At 49.5% G+C, this 18,015-nt stretch overlaps 1 protein-coding gene across 2 annotated transcripts; it reads left to right on the top strand.

Moving 5' to 3' along the window:
* The first annotated feature begins 4,523 nt into the window (after positions 1 to 4,523).
* Positions 4,524 to 17,944, top strand: C5H20orf27 (chromosome 5 C20orf27 homolog). 2 transcript variants are annotated; one of them, XM_032904231.1, is made up of 6 exons: positions 4,524 to 4,644; positions 11,108 to 11,224; positions 12,871 to 13,013; positions 16,018 to 16,156; positions 16,980 to 17,102; positions 17,286 to 17,944. In XM_032904231.1, exons 2-6 carry the CDS (start codon positions 11,206 to 11,208, stop codon positions 17,384 to 17,386), a joined length of 525 nt encoding a protein of 174 aa, XP_032760122.1. In that variant the 5' UTR covers positions 4,524 to 4,644; positions 11,108 to 11,205; the 3' UTR covers positions 17,387 to 17,944. The 2 variants fall into 2 exon arrangements, with proteins under 2 accessions (XP_032760122.1, XP_032760123.1); XM_032904232.1 differs by lacking the exon at positions 4,524 to 4,644 and adding an exon at positions 10,519 to 10,899 and having other exon boundaries at positions 17,286 to 17,942.
* The last annotated feature ends 71 nt before the right edge of the window (positions 17,945 to 18,015 follow it).

Here is an 18,015-nt window from a genome sequence, read left to right as displayed (position 1 = left end):
CATGTCTGCTTCAGCAAAACCGCCTCTTACGTGTCTGCTCTGGATAGTCTGCAACTCACTATGTAGACCAAGTTAGACTTGAACTCACAGAGATCTGCCTGCCTTGTCTCTCAAGTGCAAGGACTGTGTTGCACCACCATGTCTGGTGTGTGTGTGTGTGTGTGGGTAAATGAATACAGGTGCTGTTCAAGCCATATCCCCCTGGAGTTGGAGTTACAGGCTACTGTGAGCTGCCTGAAGTGGGTGCTAGGAACCAAACTTGGGTCCTCTGTTAAGAGTAGCACATACCTTGGGCTGGAGAGCTGGCTCAGTGGTTAAGAGCACTGACTACTCTTCCAGAGGTCCTGAGTTCAATTCCCAGCAACCACATGGTGGCTCACAACCATCTGTAAAGAGATTCAATGCCCTCTTCTGGTGTATCTGAAGACAGCTACAGTGTACTTATATATAATAAATGAATAAATCTTTAAAAAAAAAAAAAGAGTAGCACATACCTTTAATCACTGAGCCATCTGACCAATCATCATAGGAAATTTCTTTTTTTTTTTTTCTTTTTTTTTTTCAGAGCTGGGGACCGAACCCAGGGCCTTGCACTTGCTAGGCAAGCGCTCTACCACTGAGCTAAATCCCCAACCCCCATAGGAAATTTCTTTCAGGGATTTAAATACAGGTAATTTTCGGAGATGGTTACCCAGTCTCTGTAAGGCTTCTCTGCATCTTTTATGGTACTAAGGAATGAGCACAGGGCCTTACCCATACTATGTAAGCATTCTCCCCCTGAGCTATATTACCTCACTCAATCATTTTAAAAACTTTCCAGATAATGTCCCATTGATTTGTCCAGACTGGCTTTAAACTCACGCTGCAGCCCTGAGAGACTTACAGCTTTTGAACCTCATGCCTCAGCCTCCTGGGGATTATCAGCCAAATGGCATCAGGCCCCAGTTAATGTTTTTATATCTAATGCTGGAGTTTCAAGTCCAAAGATTAGGAGTTGGGAAGGGAAAATGGACATTGAGTGGAGCACAGTGGAACGCAAGAGCAAACGCTCCTGAACAAAGTGAACCAAGTGGCAGCTCCTACTGCTTCCGGTCTGCATGTGAGTGAACTGCAGAGGCAGCAGCCCCCCTTGGTCAGCTGACCCAGGAGTCAGAGACTTCAAGGAGCACCAAGAAAACACAGAGTCCTTGTAGGCATGTCTGCTACTCTATGTCAGCGAGGTAAGTTAGCAGATCAACAAAGTGTGTGGGTGACAGATCTCTTCCTTGGAGCTTGTAAATGTCAAATTCTGTATTGCTGTTATTTTCTTACAATCTTCAAATCTCATGCAAAAATGTCTGTTGTGGCCCATCCTTATTCAAAACATATGTGAAAGAAAATTTGAAAAATGCACTTCATACTAGCTAAGTAGCACTTTACAAAGCTACAACAAGCTATGTAGCAGCAAATCCCAGATATATACTTAGGAGAAATACATGTATTTATCAAGAGAAACACACCAAAATCCAAAAGTACATATTATTTTTTGTATCTGGTGTCTTTTGCTCAATATTGTCTAAGAATCATCCATATTTTTGGATGTATTCAGCTGTCCTTTGTCATTGATATCATTGTGTAAATATAGTGCAATTAGTTTACTTATTTTATTGTTGATATATATTTGAATTGTTCCCATCTGGGCCTGGCTTAGTGAGGGTTTTACTGCTGTGAACAGACACTATGACCAAGGCAACTTTAACCGGGGCTGGGTGACAGGCTCAGAGCTACAGTCCAGTATCATCAAGGCAGGAGCATGGCTGTACCCAGGCAGGCATGGTGCAGGAGGAGCTGAGAGTTCTACATCTTCATCTGAAGGCCAGTAGAAGGATGGTTTCCAGGCAGCTAGGATGAGGGTCTTAAAGTCCATGCCTACAGTGACACACCTATTCCAACTAGGCCACACCTGCAAACAGTGCCACTCCCCGGGACAACCATGTGTGTGCATGCGCACGAGAGAAATAATGTAGTATTTTTTAGCATATATCAAAAATGTATTTTTATTTATGTGTATGTATGTTTGAATGGGTTTGTCTATATGTGTATGTGTGCAGAGTTCAATCAAAATGTATTTTTATTTATGTGTGTTTGAATGGGCTTGTCTATATGTGTATCACATGTGTGCAGAGTCCCAGGAAACTAGAAGAGGGCATCAGATCTCCTGGAATTGGAATTACAAGCAGTTGTGCCTGGGTGTTGAGAACCAGATCCTGTTTTGTCGGTTTGTTTGTTTCTGAGACAGGGTTTCTCTGTATAATGGCCTTGGCTGTTCTTGTAGATCAGGCTAGCCTCTAACTCACAGAGATCCACCTATCTCTGCCTCCCGAGTTCTTAGATTAAAGGTGTATGCCACCACTACCAGGCTCAAATCCTGGTCTTAAGAGCAGCAAATGCTGTTAACTACTATGCATCTCTCTAGCCTCCAAGCATCTATCTACTTTATTACATATTAGTTTTCCAAGGAGATTTATTATAGTTTAATTTTTTATTTATTAAAGTTCAGAATACTCGGGGCCGAAGTGGAGTTTTCCTAACCTGTAGTTGCTCATTCCTTCTCATATACTGCCCTCAACTCTATAGAGCCTGGTGTTCCAGCTTTGGATAATAAAGCCTTGGGCACAGGAAGCTTCTTACCGGCCTGGGCACTTCTGAGGCTGCCATACCTTCCTGGGGCACAAGCCCACTGAGAAGCAATGAAAACAGCCATATAATGTCTGTCCTGGTGTTCTGTTGGCACTCAAAGCCTTACTTCTCCAGGAAGTTTTCCAGGACCATTTGTGGCCTTTCCTGGAAACAGGAAGCATGCTCTAGGACAGGCAGCTCCATATCACAGGTCTTCCCAGGTGTCCAAGATGCTCCGAGTCCAGGAACATGAGGAGTGTTGGCAAGATCAGGAAGCCACAGTTCTTTCTGTGTGGCGGTCTCACAGTAAGCTGTGGGTGTCTTGCACAGGGAGCAGCCAAGCACAGTAACTTACCTTTACCTATCTTACATGTTCAGAAAATATGTTAAAAGGAGTTGACAATTAGAAAACTGCCCCTCACAGTAACTGTTAGCAATTACTCTGCTTAATAGAGCTCACCAAGAGATAAGTTTCAAGTGAAAAGGAGCAGGAGAGAAAAGGAATCCTGAAACTGAAAGTCAACACACACCTAGGCAGTAAAATAAATGAGAAATGGGGGTCAGAGGGAACTAAGGTAAACTGATGTTCCAAAGAGGCTGAGGCCGCTACCCCAAAGCCCTTGGTTCCTGTTTGGAATGTAACTATGTGTTGTTAGATCTGATATTTCAAAAGAAGACTGGAAATGAGAATCCTTTGTGAAGAAGTAGGATGAGGGGCAAGAAGATGGGAAGAAGAGTTCTTTATAGAAGCCTCCGGAGGCTACATCTGCAGGCTACTTTTGCCTGGCATGGTGGCCTTCAGGATACTTTGGACCCACTGTCTACTGACTTGGAAAAGAACAGATATGAACACACAGGGCTTATGGAAAGGTGGAAGTAGGGGTTGAGTAGGCTGGGATTAGAATGAAAAGTTCTCAATGTCCGCGCTGGAGGACAGAATTTTCTCAACAGTAGGGAGCGCACGTACCATCCAAAACACTGATAAAAGTTAGAGAAGCCCTGCTGAAGCGCTGGGCCCTCTGAAGTAAACGCTATGAAAACAATAGTTCAGGAAGACTAATTTAACAGCTCACAGACAGAAGATTCGAGTCAGGCTAAGTAAGGGCCATAAGGATAGAGAAGAATCGGGACATCGAGGACGCTTAAAGGCAGCGATCACATTCTGTCGGAAAAACAAGCAAGCTCTCAGCGGTCCAAGGCCTGTCTGTCCCCTCTAGTTACGTTGGAAGGATCGGGAACCTGTGTGTTCTGGACTGCTCTTTCAGCGCTTTAAGCTACTTGTCCTAGTCAGTGTAAATAAGGGTAGAGATAGTCACACACCGACAGGTGGGCCTTTGGCAAAAATTCAAAACCCTTAGCGAGTGCTCTACGTAGACGCCCACACCCTGTCGGGTGGGTCGAGACGCATCTCGCTGCCATGGCGACCGCCTCCTTGGAGACCAAGAGCAGAAGCTCCTGTCCCCGGGGGCGCCCGCGTACGCTCCCTCCCCCCCTTCCCACGCCGCGTGCCTTCTTTGTTCTTATGCTTATCATGAATAGGGAACGGGTGGGAAAGGAAGACCGAAACCCAGATCCAGTTGAGTAGGAAAGATGATTGCTTAATTCCTAGACAAAACTGCTGCAGCTCGGAAGCCTCATGGGGAAGGTCGCGCTGGTCCGCTTCCAGCAGCGGTTCCCACATAGCTCCCAGCCCGCTTCACCACCGGAGCTCGTGCTGCTGAGGTGACGTCGATCGTGGGGCTCAGCCTCCGCGCGCACGTGATATGGAATTTCGTCGTTAATTGGTGAATCTCAGAGACAGCGCATTGGTCTGAAGTGTCCTAGCCCCGCCCCTCCACGCCCCTCAAGCCAATGAAGGAGGAGAGGGCGTGGCGCGAGGGTGCTGCGGCGCGGGGCTCTTCCTCGCGCTCTTGAGCCCGCTCTGCTGCTGCCGCCGCCGCCTCCGCGGTCGTTCCTGCCCGCCTGGCCGCGGGGTTCGCCTGCAAGGTGAGATGGGCCCTCCCGGCTCCGTCTAGTGCACCAGCGCCGGCTCCTGGGTTTGAGATCCTCCGCTGTGCTGGAGCTGGAGGCTCTGCTTTCTAGCGTAGGGAACTCTGCAGAAGCGGGATGGGGTGGGGGATGTGGGGTCCTGGGTACAAGTGACGGTTAGCCGGCAGGGTACAAGTGACACCTCAGGGTGGGGGCGTAAATGTGACTGACTTCCTGTTCCCACTTGGTCTTCATGGCTCTATGTGACCTTGGTATAGTAGCCTCTGAGCCTCCGGTGCCCGGGCACGATCATGAGGTGGATGTTGATGTTGGGAGTGTCGGCTCCGGAGACTCCTGCGTCAGCCTGGCGAGCGTAGAGAGCGCAGAGCATTATCTCAGATGGACAGAACCGCGGCCTTGCTCTTGGTGTGGGTATGTCTGAGGCCGGTTCCGCTGCTCTTGTCCCCTGAGAAAACAATAATAGTGGGGTGGGGAGTGCCACACCCACAGCGATGGCGGTAGGAAAGGCCAGAGGGCTAGAGCCAGAGCTTCCCCAGTGTCTCACAGAAATGGTTTGATTTAGGTTCTGGACCAGTGCTCCTGTTACTGAATAGGACTCGGTTGGACAGCTTGAGTCTTTCCTCTTTAATCTTGGTGGTGGGATGTGGAGATAGGGTATTGCTTTGCATTAAGGAGCGCGCCGGGGTGGGGTAGGATAGGGTGGGTGGGTAGTGGGTAGGAGGGAGATCTGGAGCAGCTGTCACTGGTGTTCTGCTTCTTGGGTGGAAGAGTCAATCTAGAGGCCAGAGGAATCCAAGCACCCTCCTTTGGCTGAGGTCAGGGGGAATGTGGGAAGTGGATGCTTGGCAGAGGAGAGCCACACATATCGGTAGACAGGAGTGGGTAGCACCCTTTTCACAGGTCAACCTTTCCCTTCGCTGTGAGCCTTGTATCAATGGCTTTGGGGAAGGGGGCTTTAAAGATAGGTCAAGGCTGAGTAGGTATAAGATTACTTCCACATGTGACCTGGATGAGGCCCTCCCTATCAGAGACTCCAGTGGGTGTTCTTTGAGCTTTAGGGGGAGGTTGGAAAAGTGCTAATGCTGGGCTGAGTGATTAAGCTTTGACTGGGTCCCTGGATGGGGGCAGGGGAGGAGGTAGAAAGAATTGAAGGTTGTTTTCTGCTTTGACAGAAAAAGGCTTCTATTAGGTTGAGAATGGTAGATGAAGAATGATTTGAGAGAGGAGACGCTAGAAGGTTTGGGGATGTGCTCCCAGCCACACAGCACAGTTCAAGCTGAAATTGGCTTTGTGATGCCTTGGGGCTTACAGGCTGCCTCTGGGAAGAGGTAGATAATCAGAAGGGAAAGTGTCACAATTCAAGAGTTCCCCTTGCCATGGATAAACCATCATTGGCTCTTAGCTTGGGACTCGAGTGCTAGAATAGGGCAGCCTGGAGTTGAAATTGCAGCCTAGACTGGATAGGGGCAAGGCATTATGGCATTGAGGACCCTGGGTTTTTCCATAACCACCAGGCTATTTACCCACATGCTTGTTCTTTGGAAAGGTAGGCTCAAAGCTTTCTCTCTCTTTTTTTTTTTTTTCTTTTTTCCGGAGCTGGGGACCGAACCCAGGGCCTTGCGCTTCCCTAGGCAAGCGCTCTACCACTGAGCTAAATCCCCAACCCCTCAAAGCTTTCTCTTACCCACAGTTTTGTTACTCCCGGTTCCCTAAGAGCATTTGAAAGCCCAAGAACCCCTCAATGTTCCCCATCCTGCAATATATACGTGTGTGTGTGTGTGTGTGTGTGTGTGTGTGTGTGTGTGTGTTTGCGTGTTTGCCTGCTGCCTACCCAGTGTTCTTTCCTCTCACTCCCGATTTGTTGACAGCCGTCTAAGAACAGGGGCATCATCTTTGTTAGATGAGGGCCTGAATTAGAAAAGGCTCCGCAGCAGCCTTCTCCACAGTCTCCCTGGAGCCTGGCTGCCCTGGAATGGAAGAAAGGAAGAAGGGAAGGGGAGAGAGGCCTCCTTAATCTCTTAGCTAGTTTCTGAGAAGCTGAACTCCCTGAGGGCTCCTCCAAGGGTGACCAGAAATGCTTTTTCTGGTGCCCTTTTTCCAGTGAAATTGCCTTTGCTCGAGGAACCAAGCTTTTGTTTTTGTAGTGGTTAAGGGTTGAGGTAGGAGAATAGAGGGTGTGGGTATTTTCACAGAGTTCTAGGCAGAGCTGCACCAAACCCTGAAAAGAACAGGCCACTGCTTTCTCTATTGGAGAAGTAAAATGGCCCATCCTTACAGGCAGCAAGGGTTTAGTCTGAATTTGATTGGCTGCTGCCGTGTGTGTGTGTGTGTGTGTGTGTGTGTGTGTGTGTGTCTGTGTGTCTGTGTGTCTGTGTGTCTGTGTGTCTGTGTGTGTCTGTGGTTGAGGTGACAATGGGAACTTGGCTAGCACGGGCACAGGCTGGAGGCATGGTCAGGCTAGAGGGTGTGAGGTGGCCTGGCAGTTCCCTGTGGACAGGACAACAGCAAGAGAGGCCCAGTGGCCTCTTTTCCTGTTTCTAATGAGGAATTCGTGTGGATAAGTGTAACTCCCATGGGGCAGCCACTGGCAGGTTGTCTGTTGTGAAAGGAGGTTTGGTTTTTCCAGGCTCCTGTGGTCCCTGCCTTACCATTCTTAGGGTTACAGGCAGTTCCTGCATGACGGCTCTCCTTCAAATTCTGGCTTCTGCAGGAAATGGAGGTCTTGCTTTCAGTAGCTTGTTCATCTTGGGGTGACATGGCAGGAACCAACTGACTGTCGTAACCCTCTAGAGGGAGAGTGGAAGGAAACCTCAGTTGGGAGGAGGTTGCCTTCTAGAGCAAGAATTGGCTAAGAGATGAGGCTGAAAAGTTCCCGAGTCACTGACCCCGCCGAGCACACCATATCTAGCCCAGTTGGGCTTGCTTCAGGATGTCATTCATTAGTTCAATCAACAAATATCAACTGAATTCCTCTTCCTCTCCAGTGCTTTGATGGATGCTGGCAACATTTGGCAAAGCCGGAGTCACTGCCCTTAACGACAGGAAAGATTAAAATAAGTTACTCCAGAGTGAGAGAGGACACGGCTGGGCCTTCCCTGGGATTGGGGTGGAGTGTGCTGCTCTCCTAAAAAGATGCTGGGGCTGAAGCTGAGCTTAGCTTAAGTGTAGATGGGCATTGGGGAACTTCTGGCTGAGGACCTGGAAAAAGGTAGACCGGGACTACTCCAGGTCAGACCATCTTGTTAAAAGGGTTCATGGGAGTCTTTGCTCACCAGCCACTGGTCCTCCACATCTCTTAGAAGTATCTGGAGATATGGAAAAGCCTTACAGACACTGGGCTGTGGCTGCCCCATGGCTGCAGCAGTGTGAAGGGGACCAGCCACCCTGGTTACCAGTCACAGCCTGGAACCTACCACTCTAGGAAGTGACTGGAATGTTTTCTAAGGCTAGGTTCCCTGGAGGCAAGCTGACCAGACATGAAGAGGGCAGAGCTTGCTGCTCTTCATTCCAGGGCCTGTGAATGAGCTTCTGTGAGGGTGTTGATGGTGCATGTTCCAGTTCTGGCTGTTTCTGCATCCCAGAGTCTGGAGTCTTGGAATTCCATGCATCTCTCCTGCTTTCTACCGGGGCTGTCTTGAGCCCCAAGCTCTGAACACCCTAACCACAGTGGGGTCTGGGTGAACTTGTCTGGCAGCAGGCAGTAGGGAAGAAATAAAGTGCCAGGGGTTCCCAGGACTGCTCAGTATTCAGGGGACAGGCCCAGCCACTGACTATAAATGCTACCCTATAGCTTCTCTTCATTCTCTGAATTACATAAGGTCACTCCCTGGTCACTCATCTCTAAACACTTCAGTGTGCTTCTCTGAAAAACATGGACATGCATATATAGTAAAATTCCATTATCTCACTGAATAAAATCAGTTTTTCAGACTGGCTTCAAACTCTCTGTGTAGCTGAGGAGGTCAGAAGGGCTTCGGTCCCCTGGTTTTAAGCTGCTGTGTGAATGCTGGGAGCTGAACCTGGGTCCTTGGTAAGAGCAAAAAGTGTTCTAACCATTGTTCAAGCCCTTCTTAATATATGTGAATTAAATTAATTTACACAGTGCTGTGGCATTGCCACATGTTAAGCAGGCACTCTACTGTTGTGTTCCATCTCCAGGTTTCCAAATGTTGGTCTGTGTCTCCTTTCTTAATAGAACCTCACTCCATCGACCAGGCTAGCCTCAGACTCACAGAGATCCACACGCCTCTGCATTCCAAGCGCTAAGACCAAAGCCACACCACCACGTTCCACTTCCATGCCCACCTCCCAGACTTAGCTCATCTTTAATTGTATGTATATGACTGCATCTTTAATTGATGTATATGACTGCGGGGAACATGTGCTCAAAAGTATAGGTAGCAGGAGAGTCCAGAAGAGGTGTTTAGATCCCCTGGGGTTGGAGTAACTTACTGGCTATGGCGAGCTGTCTGACATGGGTTCTAGGACTCAGACTCAGGTCCTCTGCAAGAGCAGTGCGTGTAGCTGCTGAGCCATCCAGCCCTCCAGATGTCTTCTTTTAGTAGAGTTAGAAACCCTTCCCACCATTTCTTGTAGTTGATGAGGCAAAGGGTCTGCTTTCTTGTGGGATTTATCTGCCTTCTTGGTGCCGTATGCGAGCGTCCATCTAAAGCAGGTTGGCAGAACTGTGCAGGCCACGTCACAACTATTCAAAGTAGTTTTGTCTCAGTGCAAAAGCTATCACAAATGACATACAAATGAGTAGGAGGAATCGTGACCCAATGAACCTTTATTTGCAAACAAACACTCAGGCTGTGGCCCAATTTCATATCTAGAGCACTCTCCCCACATCCCTCTCATATGGAAACAGGTCAGTTGTCCTGTGGCACAGCCTGCCTTCTGGATGGTCTCATTGCCTGCTCACAGTTATTTCATTTGTTCCACAGTCGTGTGTTTCTGGCTAAGTTGGATGCAGAGGCTCAGTTAGGCCTGGCCTAAGCATCTTCATCAGTCATCCTTGTGACTTTACTTAGGGGAAATGGCTATGTTGTCCCACAGTGAGTGAGGGGAGATAGTATTTCTCCATTGCAATCTGTGTCATTCTCTCTTTGGGCCCCCAGATCATCTGTCAGTGCCACTTGGGTGTCTCTCATGGGTTAGCAGCATCCAGAGAGTCCTTGCCTCTGGCGTTTGTTTCTTTAGGAGCGCAGAATGACTTGGCATTTGATCCTTTGTTATTAGCAAGAAGTTGCCCACAAAGATGGCAGTTCATGTACGAGATACAGGCTGAATTATTTCCCTTTAATTGCCCGATTCCATAGCAGACAGTTGAGGCAGTGCTGCCCTCCGTGGTGCATGCAGTTAGGGTTCGCTTTGATTGCTTTCCACCTTTTCTGTAATCTGTACTTGTGATGGCTGTGTATATTCCATCTCTTCTATCATGTGCTCACTGCCTTTCTGATGTTTAAATGGGCTCTCCTCTACCCATCAGAAACTTCCTAAGAATGCCTCATGGTGGTTCTTCTCGATTTTGCTGAACGTATGTATGCATGCATGTATGCATGCATGTATGTATGTATGTACATATGTACAGTTGCACATGCACTAGTCAGCATATGTATGAAGGTCAGTGGAGAGGTGCAGGAGTTGTTTCTCTTCTGCCATGTGGGTCCCCCAGACTAAATCCAGGTCATCAGGCTTGGCAGCAAGTGCCTTTACCTGCTGATCTATCTCAGCTTCTTTTTTTTTCCGGAGCTGGGGACCAAACCCAGGGTCTTGCGCTTCCTAGGCAAGCGCTCTACCACTGAGCTAAATCCCCAATGCCCTATCTCAGATTCTTACAGTTACTTTTTCACTGAGGTAGCCCTTGGGTTGCTTAGCCAGAGGCCTCTGTGACTCAGGTTCGGATCTAAACAGCAGGCTTAAACGGGGGCACCTCCTCCATAGGACTCTGTATGTGGCCCTGACTGACTTCCAGAATATGAATATGAAATCTTATGAGGTCGTCTCCTATTCTTGCCCACTTGTAACCATACTGTTGACTGACCTGTATCTACTTGAACTGGGTGTATGACCTGAATAACATAGTCCTTGGACCTGCTCTTTGGGGTCAGCAATACCAGAAATAGCCTCTAAAAATTGCCAGTAAAGAAAGCCTTCTTTCTTTCTAAGCTGTCTTTCCTGCCAATAGGTACTTGAACATACGAGTCCTGTTGGCATTTTGGCAACTGAAGCTAGCCTGATGAGTCTTAGGTCAGTAGGGTATCAGGCAGGGTTGGGCTGAGGGTGTGTGTGTGTGTGTGTGTGTGTGTGTGTGTGTGTGTGTGTTAACTAGAAGGGTCAGACAGGTGCCCTTGTGACTTCTGAAAGCAATAAGGGTTTTCCAAAGGGAGCTCCCCCGGATCCCCACCAGCCATGGGGGTCTTGACTCCTATTTATTTCCTTATTCCTCATCCTTCAGGTTCCTACTGCTGTCTCTGGAGCATGGCAGGCTGCTGAGCTTGAGTGGCAGTGTCAAGTAGGAGCTGTGTGTCTTGCCCAGGGGCAGGGAGGGTGTCCATGGCTGCAGCCAACAGAGGTAAGTGCTGTAAGTGTGTAAGTTTGCATGAACTCTTGGAGTGGCCCCTGGTGGATGGAGTATTGTTACATATTGGCTTGTTTCAGCCCTGAATATGATATGTCTCAGTGTTCAGAATATGCCAGTGCCTGTGCTGGGTCCAGGATCACCCAAGCCCCTGCAGGGAGCCCTAGGTTCACCATTCTATGGAAGTATATGCTCTTGTGTCCACATATGTCAGTCCTTCTGTTCCACTAGTTGCAGTGTTAAAGGACATGAGGGCTGGGCTGGTTGAGCATCAGATACCTGGGCCAGGGCCTCAGCATGAACCTGGAAGGCTTTAGGTAAAGGAAACTGGGTAAGATTTTAGAACCAGGCTGAAGGGGGCTTACCAGGGACTGTGGCTATACATGTTTGGCAGGGCTTCTGCTGTGTATCCAAGAATCTAGACCAGTGCCAGTCCAGGTTCTCCCACCAAAATGACTCTAGAGCAGACTCTTGGGAGGCCTAAGGCCTTTGCTGGAGGGTCACAGAGGGCTGGGGTCATGCCCTTGGTTTCCCATAGGCTAAACCTTCCCCATAGGCTCTTGCCTATCTCCTAGCCGCATAGTATATTCTAATCCCTGTGCTTTCTGGCCTTAGAATTCCCAGGACATCACAGTGACAGCTAATAACCCTCCCAGACCCTCATCTATACTAGTAGAGGGGGAAACTGGGGTAGACTGGGAGGCTTCACGCCTCTTCAGTGCTAGGACCATTGACATTGCAGCTCAAGCCTCTTCCAGGTGGCCAAGTGTTTTTTTTTTTGTTTTTTCTTAAAAAGTGTGGTTTTGTAAACAGGCTCCATTGTAAGTAGATTCACTAGAGTTCATTCTTATCACTGTGCTCCAGGTTGGTTGGAGTTATCAGGAGTCACAGGCTGGGCCTGTCTCATGCACTGACAAACCAGGAAGGGAAGGTGTCACTGGGGATGGGAGATGGTTCAGCAGTCCTCTTGTGCAGGGCCTGGGTTAAGTTTCCAGCACTCACAGCAAGCAGCCCAGAGACACCTGTGAACCCAGTTCCTTCAAGTTCCTTGCCTTGTTGTTGCTGTCCCTACTCCCCATCCCCCAGACAGGGTTTTACTATGTGGTGCCATCTGGCCTTGAACTCATAGAGATTCACCTGCCTCTGCTGCCCAAGCGCTGGGATTAAATGTGTGTGCCATTATGCCTAGCAGACCAGTGCTCTCTTGCTGTGACACATTGTTCACATAAACTCAGACACACAGACAGCATGCACATAAACAAACAAACAAACAAACAAATAAAAATCTTAAAAACAAATAGATGGTGGCTTGGCACTGTGGACAGTTCCCCTCTACACTGAATGATGGCAGAGAAGGTGCCAGCGTCTTTCCCGCCCAGCGAGGGGTCCTATCAGCCACACTCCCTGAGTCTTTCTCACATGTATGCTGGGAAGGACATATTTGTGGGAGACTACATAGGAAGGTGTCTGTGTGTGGGTGGGGTGGTCAAGCTTCCAGGTTAACAGTGTCTACTGTGACTGGTCAGTGTATGCTGGGTGATGTCAAGAGCAGTCTGAGCATGGGGAGGAAACAAGGAGATGTGGTTTCCTGGTGGTGAGGGAATCCGGCAGTCCCTGGAGCCTTCTCCTCCTCTTCCTAGGCAGTAAGCCCAGAGTCCGAAGTATCCGCTTTGCCGCAGGCCATGATGCAGAAGGCTCCCAGAGCCATGTCCACTTTGATGAAAAGCTGCATGACTCGGTGGTCATGGTTACTCAGGAGAGTGACAACAGCTTTCTAGTCAAGGTATGTGAGCTCCCCTCAGCACCAGCCTCACGTCTTCTTCCTCTTGCCTGCCTTCTAGAGGTTGTCCTATCCATCTAACCCTTCCCCAGCTGGGGTCACAGGCACATCCTTGCCTCTCCCTGAGCCTTGGTTTCTTCATCTGTAAAATGGGAGGTAAGGAACTCAGTGAGTGATTTAAACACATGCCATAGACAGGGGCCATAGAAGGCTGGTTGGAAGCTGTGGTGCCATGGGCCTGGACCAGGCCTCGGCTTGCTGTCCTGGTGTTGTGGCCTTGGACCGTCTGTCCCCCATTTATCTCTTCTGTCCTTTTGTCTGGATATGCTTCTTACACTTATTTGTTTTGTTGGAGCATGCATGCCACAGCCACAAATGAAGGTCAGAGGACAGCTGCACGAGTCTGGTCTGTCCTCCACGCTGTGAGCTCCAGAGGACAGTCCACAAGTGACCCTGGTGAATGTGTTAGTGCATGTTTTTCAAAGCTTTGTTTCCAAAAGCTAGTATTGTTGTTAGTGAGGGGTTTGCATTTGTTTGTTTTTGATTTTGGAGAGGAGGTTTCTCTGTGTAGCCCTTAACTGCTCTGGAACTTGCTCTGTAGACCAGGCTAGCCTGGAACCCCAGAGAGATCCATCTGTCCCTGCCTCCTGCATGCTGGGGTGAAAGGTGTGTGCCACCACACCCGACTGACATGATGGTTTTTGCTTGCTTCTGTTTGCAAACTTTTCTGCCTGCCAGGAAATAATTTTCAATGAAATTTCACCCCCATCTGGTATTTGGCATATGTCATGGCTGCCTCTGTGTTCTGATTATTTCCATTCCTTTTATAAATTAGGGTTGGGATAAGCACCATTCTCCACATCTCTGAGTATTTCCCTGGCAAGTGCTACAGCTGAGCCCCAGGTCACAGTATGCAAGTACAGGCAGAAGGTCTTTACATTTCCTTGTAAAATTATTATGGTGTGTTCGTGCACTATACTGCATTGCCATAGTGTGCATGTGGAAGTCAGGGGACAACTTTGTGGAATCAGTTCTCTCCTTCCCCCTTCACATTGGACTAACCTCTTGTCCAAAGCCTGTGTGTGTGTGTGGCAAGTGCCTTTATCCATTGAGTCATCTTATCAGCCCCTAGAAAGCCTTTAAAAAAACCTTTTCCTTCCTTCCTTCCTTCCCTCCCTCCCTCCCTCCCTCCCACCCATCTAAATTGATCTGTCTGTCTGTCTGTCTGTCTGTCTGTCTATCTATCTATCTATCTATCTATCTATCTATCTATCTATCTATCTATCGTGACAGGGTTTCTCTGTATATCCCTGGCCATCCTGAAACTTCTTCTGTAGATCAGAGATCTACCTGCCTTTGTCTCCAAAGTCCTGGGATTACAGGCATGTGCCACCTCTGCCCAGCCTTTTTACATGTATTTATTTTGGGGAGAGGTGTGCCATAGCATATATACAGGACAACTTGGAAGAGCCAGCCCCCCACTTCTACTATGTGGGTTCTAGGGACCAGATTCAGGCTGTCAGGTCAGTGGCAAGCAGAGTTCCACCCACTGTGCCAGCTTATTAGACCTGATAACTTTTTGAGGGCCATTAACATGGCTTAGCAGGTAAAGGTACTTGCCCAGCCTGGCTACCTAAGTTTGGTCCCAGAACCTACTTGGTGGAGGGATAGAGTCAGCTCCTGCAAGTTATCTTCAGACCTCCACAGCACTGTAGCATGTGTTACGCCTACCCTCTTAGCAATAAATGAAAAAGGAATCCAGATTTTAAAAAGCGTTGTTTTGTTTCTTTGAGACAGGGTCTCATGCACTCTAAGCTGTCCTTGAACTGGCCGTGTAGCCAAGGATGACCTTGGACTCCTGATCCTTCTGCCCCTTCCTCCAGAGTGCTGAGATGACAGGTATGCCCCACCAGGCTTGATTGGATTTGGCGATGGGGATCAAACCCAGGGCCACGCATGCAGACAGGCACTCTACCAACTGAACTCTCTCCACAGCCCTTGTCTTGAGAGTGTAGCAGGGGTGGCCCATGACAGCTACAGGCTAAAGAGCAGTCTGAGCTACCCAGTGGGTCTCAGTGCTGGGAGTAGCTGAGAGCTGCCCTGCCTGGCTCAGACGCATTCAGCTTATGACCCTTCACACCACAAAGTTCCCAAGGCCTCTGTCCCAGAGGGACAGCATTGGTTTGCCAGGCAGTGTGTCTGGACAACAGAAATTGCTTGGGCCATGAGCAGAGGTCACTGGTCACATGCACCACTGAGTGTGCAGATAGGCACACATCCATTACCGTGTGTTGGCAGACAGGATCATAGGTTTAGTGGTTAATAGTCGGCTTTTGGCTTGCTGTGGGAGCAGCTGGCTTAGTGGGTTGTTGTTTTTTGTTTCTTTGTTAGTTTGGTTGGTTCTTGGGATCAAAACCAGTGACTCACACATGTTAAATACAGACCACTGAGCCATTCCCCAAACCCTAGTGTCCAGTTCCCCAGTTCTGTTTTCTCTCTCATCCCGTGCTATGAAGTAATGTCACCAGCGTTCCTTCCTGGGCTGCTTGATCTGGATAGGTGCTGTCGTGAAGCTTTCCCTCCCTGGCTGTGGCTGGTTTCTTACTGTGAATCACACAGGACAGGAGTGACCAGGAGGTCTAGGAAGGACTTTTCTATAGTTCACAATGTGACCTCTAGGCAGTCCCTTCCTGACTTCCATATTCTTATATCTATATCTATAAAACTGAAGCCTGTAGGGTATTTGAGACAGATGCTGGGCACGACCCTTCACCAAAAAAGTTCTCAAGGCCCCTGTTCCACAGGGACAGCATTGATTGCCAGGCAGTGTATCTGGACAGCTGAAATTGCTTGGACCATGAGCCTTAAGGGGAACAGCTGGAGAGTAACAAGCATTGGGCTCCCAGGGAAGCAGATGGTGGGGCCCATGAGGAGCCCAGGCGGCATACCCTGAAGCCCTAGGAGAAGCCACAGTGAAGATGCCCCTCCTTTCCCCCTGTTGCTACAGGTAGGCTTCCTGAAGATCCTGCACAGGTATGAGATTACTTTCACGCTGCCTCCAGTGCGCAGACTGAGCAAGGACATCCGTGAGGCCCCTGTCCACAGCTTGCACCTCAAGCTCCTCAGTGTCACGCCCGTCCCTGAAGGTAGGTCCCCTCCTGGGCTGCTAGAGCCCTGCCTTCATTACCTATGAGTGCCTGCTGCAAGTAGGCGTGAGAATGTGAGGGTTTTGCCCTTTTCCTAGCTAGGATGATCAGGCAGTTCAGCAAAAGTCAGGGCATGGCACCTCCTTGAGCTTCCAGTATGGGAGAATGGCAGTTCCAGCCCCAGGCCTCCATTTTTGGACAGAGAAGTCCATTCCATTAACATACGCTGCAGGTTTGCATACCTGTTCACTCTCTGATGGTACCTTCATTGGAGAGGTCCCAGAGATGGGAGCCACTGAGGAACTGTCTTTGGGCCTCCAGCCTTGGCAGCTTCTCCAGCTAGCTTCTGGAGCTGTCCTACTCCTGACCACCAGCCTGACAGAGACTAGGGTGTCAGTTTCAAGGGTACGATGCTGAGTACTGGCTTCATGTCCCCACTACTGCTTCCTAACCACTTGTCCTTCAATGGAAGTCCCTTCCTCTTGCCACCCCATCTGTTCAAAGCCCACTGACGGCCTCTCCTTGATCTCCATCACCCTCCTGCCATCTTGTGTGGCACCAGAAGGATGAATTGGACCTGGCCTTCCACCTTTAGAGCCACACCGCGTTCTCAGGCCAGAGGCACATTGGCCTTATTTGAAAGGATGGGGAGCTCCTTAAGTCCTGTGGGACCATCTCTGTGGGGTGGGTCTCTGAAGGAACCATCTGGGCTTCTTTCTGGAAGAGACTCAGCAAGAGCTACTGGGTGGGGGACTGAGTGCTGGGGACTCATAGAGTAGCTATGGAAGGTACTGATTGCCTATCCATCCCTGTCCTCCATCAGGTTACAGCATCAAGTGTGAGTACTCAGCTCACAAAGAAGGTGTCCTCAAAGAGGAGATGCTCCTGGCCTGCGAGGGTGACATAGGCACCTGCGTGCATGTGACGGTGCAAGCACGGGTCATGGGTGAGTTAGAGCTAGGGCAGGTCTGATTGGAGGAGGGAGACATGAGACTGACTTCAAGAGATTCTTGAAGCTGGCAGGGTTTTCCCTGAATCCCTGCTAGTGCCAGGGAGAGGTCCCTGTGGAATAAACGTGGTGTGGTGCCAGCACACAGCACACTCCTAACTTGTGGTGCCTACCTTGCAGACCGGCACCACGGTACACCCATGCTGCTGGATGGTGTCAAGTGTGTGGGCGCAGAGCTGGAGTATGACTCGGAACACAGCGACTGGCACGGCTTCGACTGAGGCCTGGGGCCGTGCCTGCCTGCCTGCCTGCCTGCCTGAGCCCCTGAGCCTTAAAGTCCACCTGCTCCCCGACATGCTGCGTGATGGTGTGGCTTCCTCACCTCTCCCCTGGTGGGCATGGCAGGGTTAGCCCTTGCTCATGCCCCCCCACTTCTGCCTTCATTCCTACCACACCCTGCCTCTCCAGTCTCCTCCCCCACTTCCTCCTCTCCCATGTGCCTGAGTCTCCTGACGGAAGAAATGGGTTGAGCCCTGAGGAGGCTGTCTGAGAGGAGGGACCTGGGGTGGGACTTACCTCTTCCACCCCAAGCCATAGGGGCTCTAGCTAGGGATTGGGGGAGGACCAAGTGGCTGTCTCTGTGACATTGATGCCCCATTGCTGCTGCTATTGTCGTCTCCCTTCTCCACCTCTGCTGCCCTCATCTTCTTCCCCACTGCTGTTCGTGTGGTGAGGAGGTACAGTTCCTAGCTCCTACCCCTCAGGTCTGTGGTACTTGGTTTTTAAATGACTGATTGGGATAGAGACCTCAATAAATAAAAACTCTAGTAGATTTCAGAGGTCAGAGGGGGCTTTTTGTTCTCTGGGGTTGGAAGACCTTCATAGATGGGCCAACTTGATCAGGAGGAAG

The sequence above is a fragment of the Rattus rattus genome, chromosome 5 (genome assembly GCF_011064425.1).
Source record: "Rattus rattus isolate New Zealand chromosome 5, Rrattus_CSIRO_v1, whole genome shotgun sequence".
Taxonomy (NCBI): domain Eukaryota; kingdom Metazoa; phylum Chordata; class Mammalia; order Rodentia; family Muridae; genus Rattus; species Rattus rattus.
This window is presented reverse-complemented; position numbering and strand designations above follow the sequence as displayed.

Excerpts from the sequence above, each read along its gene's own strand:
- C5H20orf27 (XM_032904231.1), top strand. Across the intron at positions 13,014-16,017 it reads ACAACAGCTTTCTAGTCAAG|GTAGGCTTCCTGAAGATCCT; the intron begins GTATGTGAGCTC and ends CTGTTGCTACAG. Across the intron at positions 17,103-17,285 it reads GGTGCAAGCACGGGTCATGG|ACCGGCACCACGGTACACCC; the intron begins GTGAGTTAGAGC and ends CCTACCTTGCAG.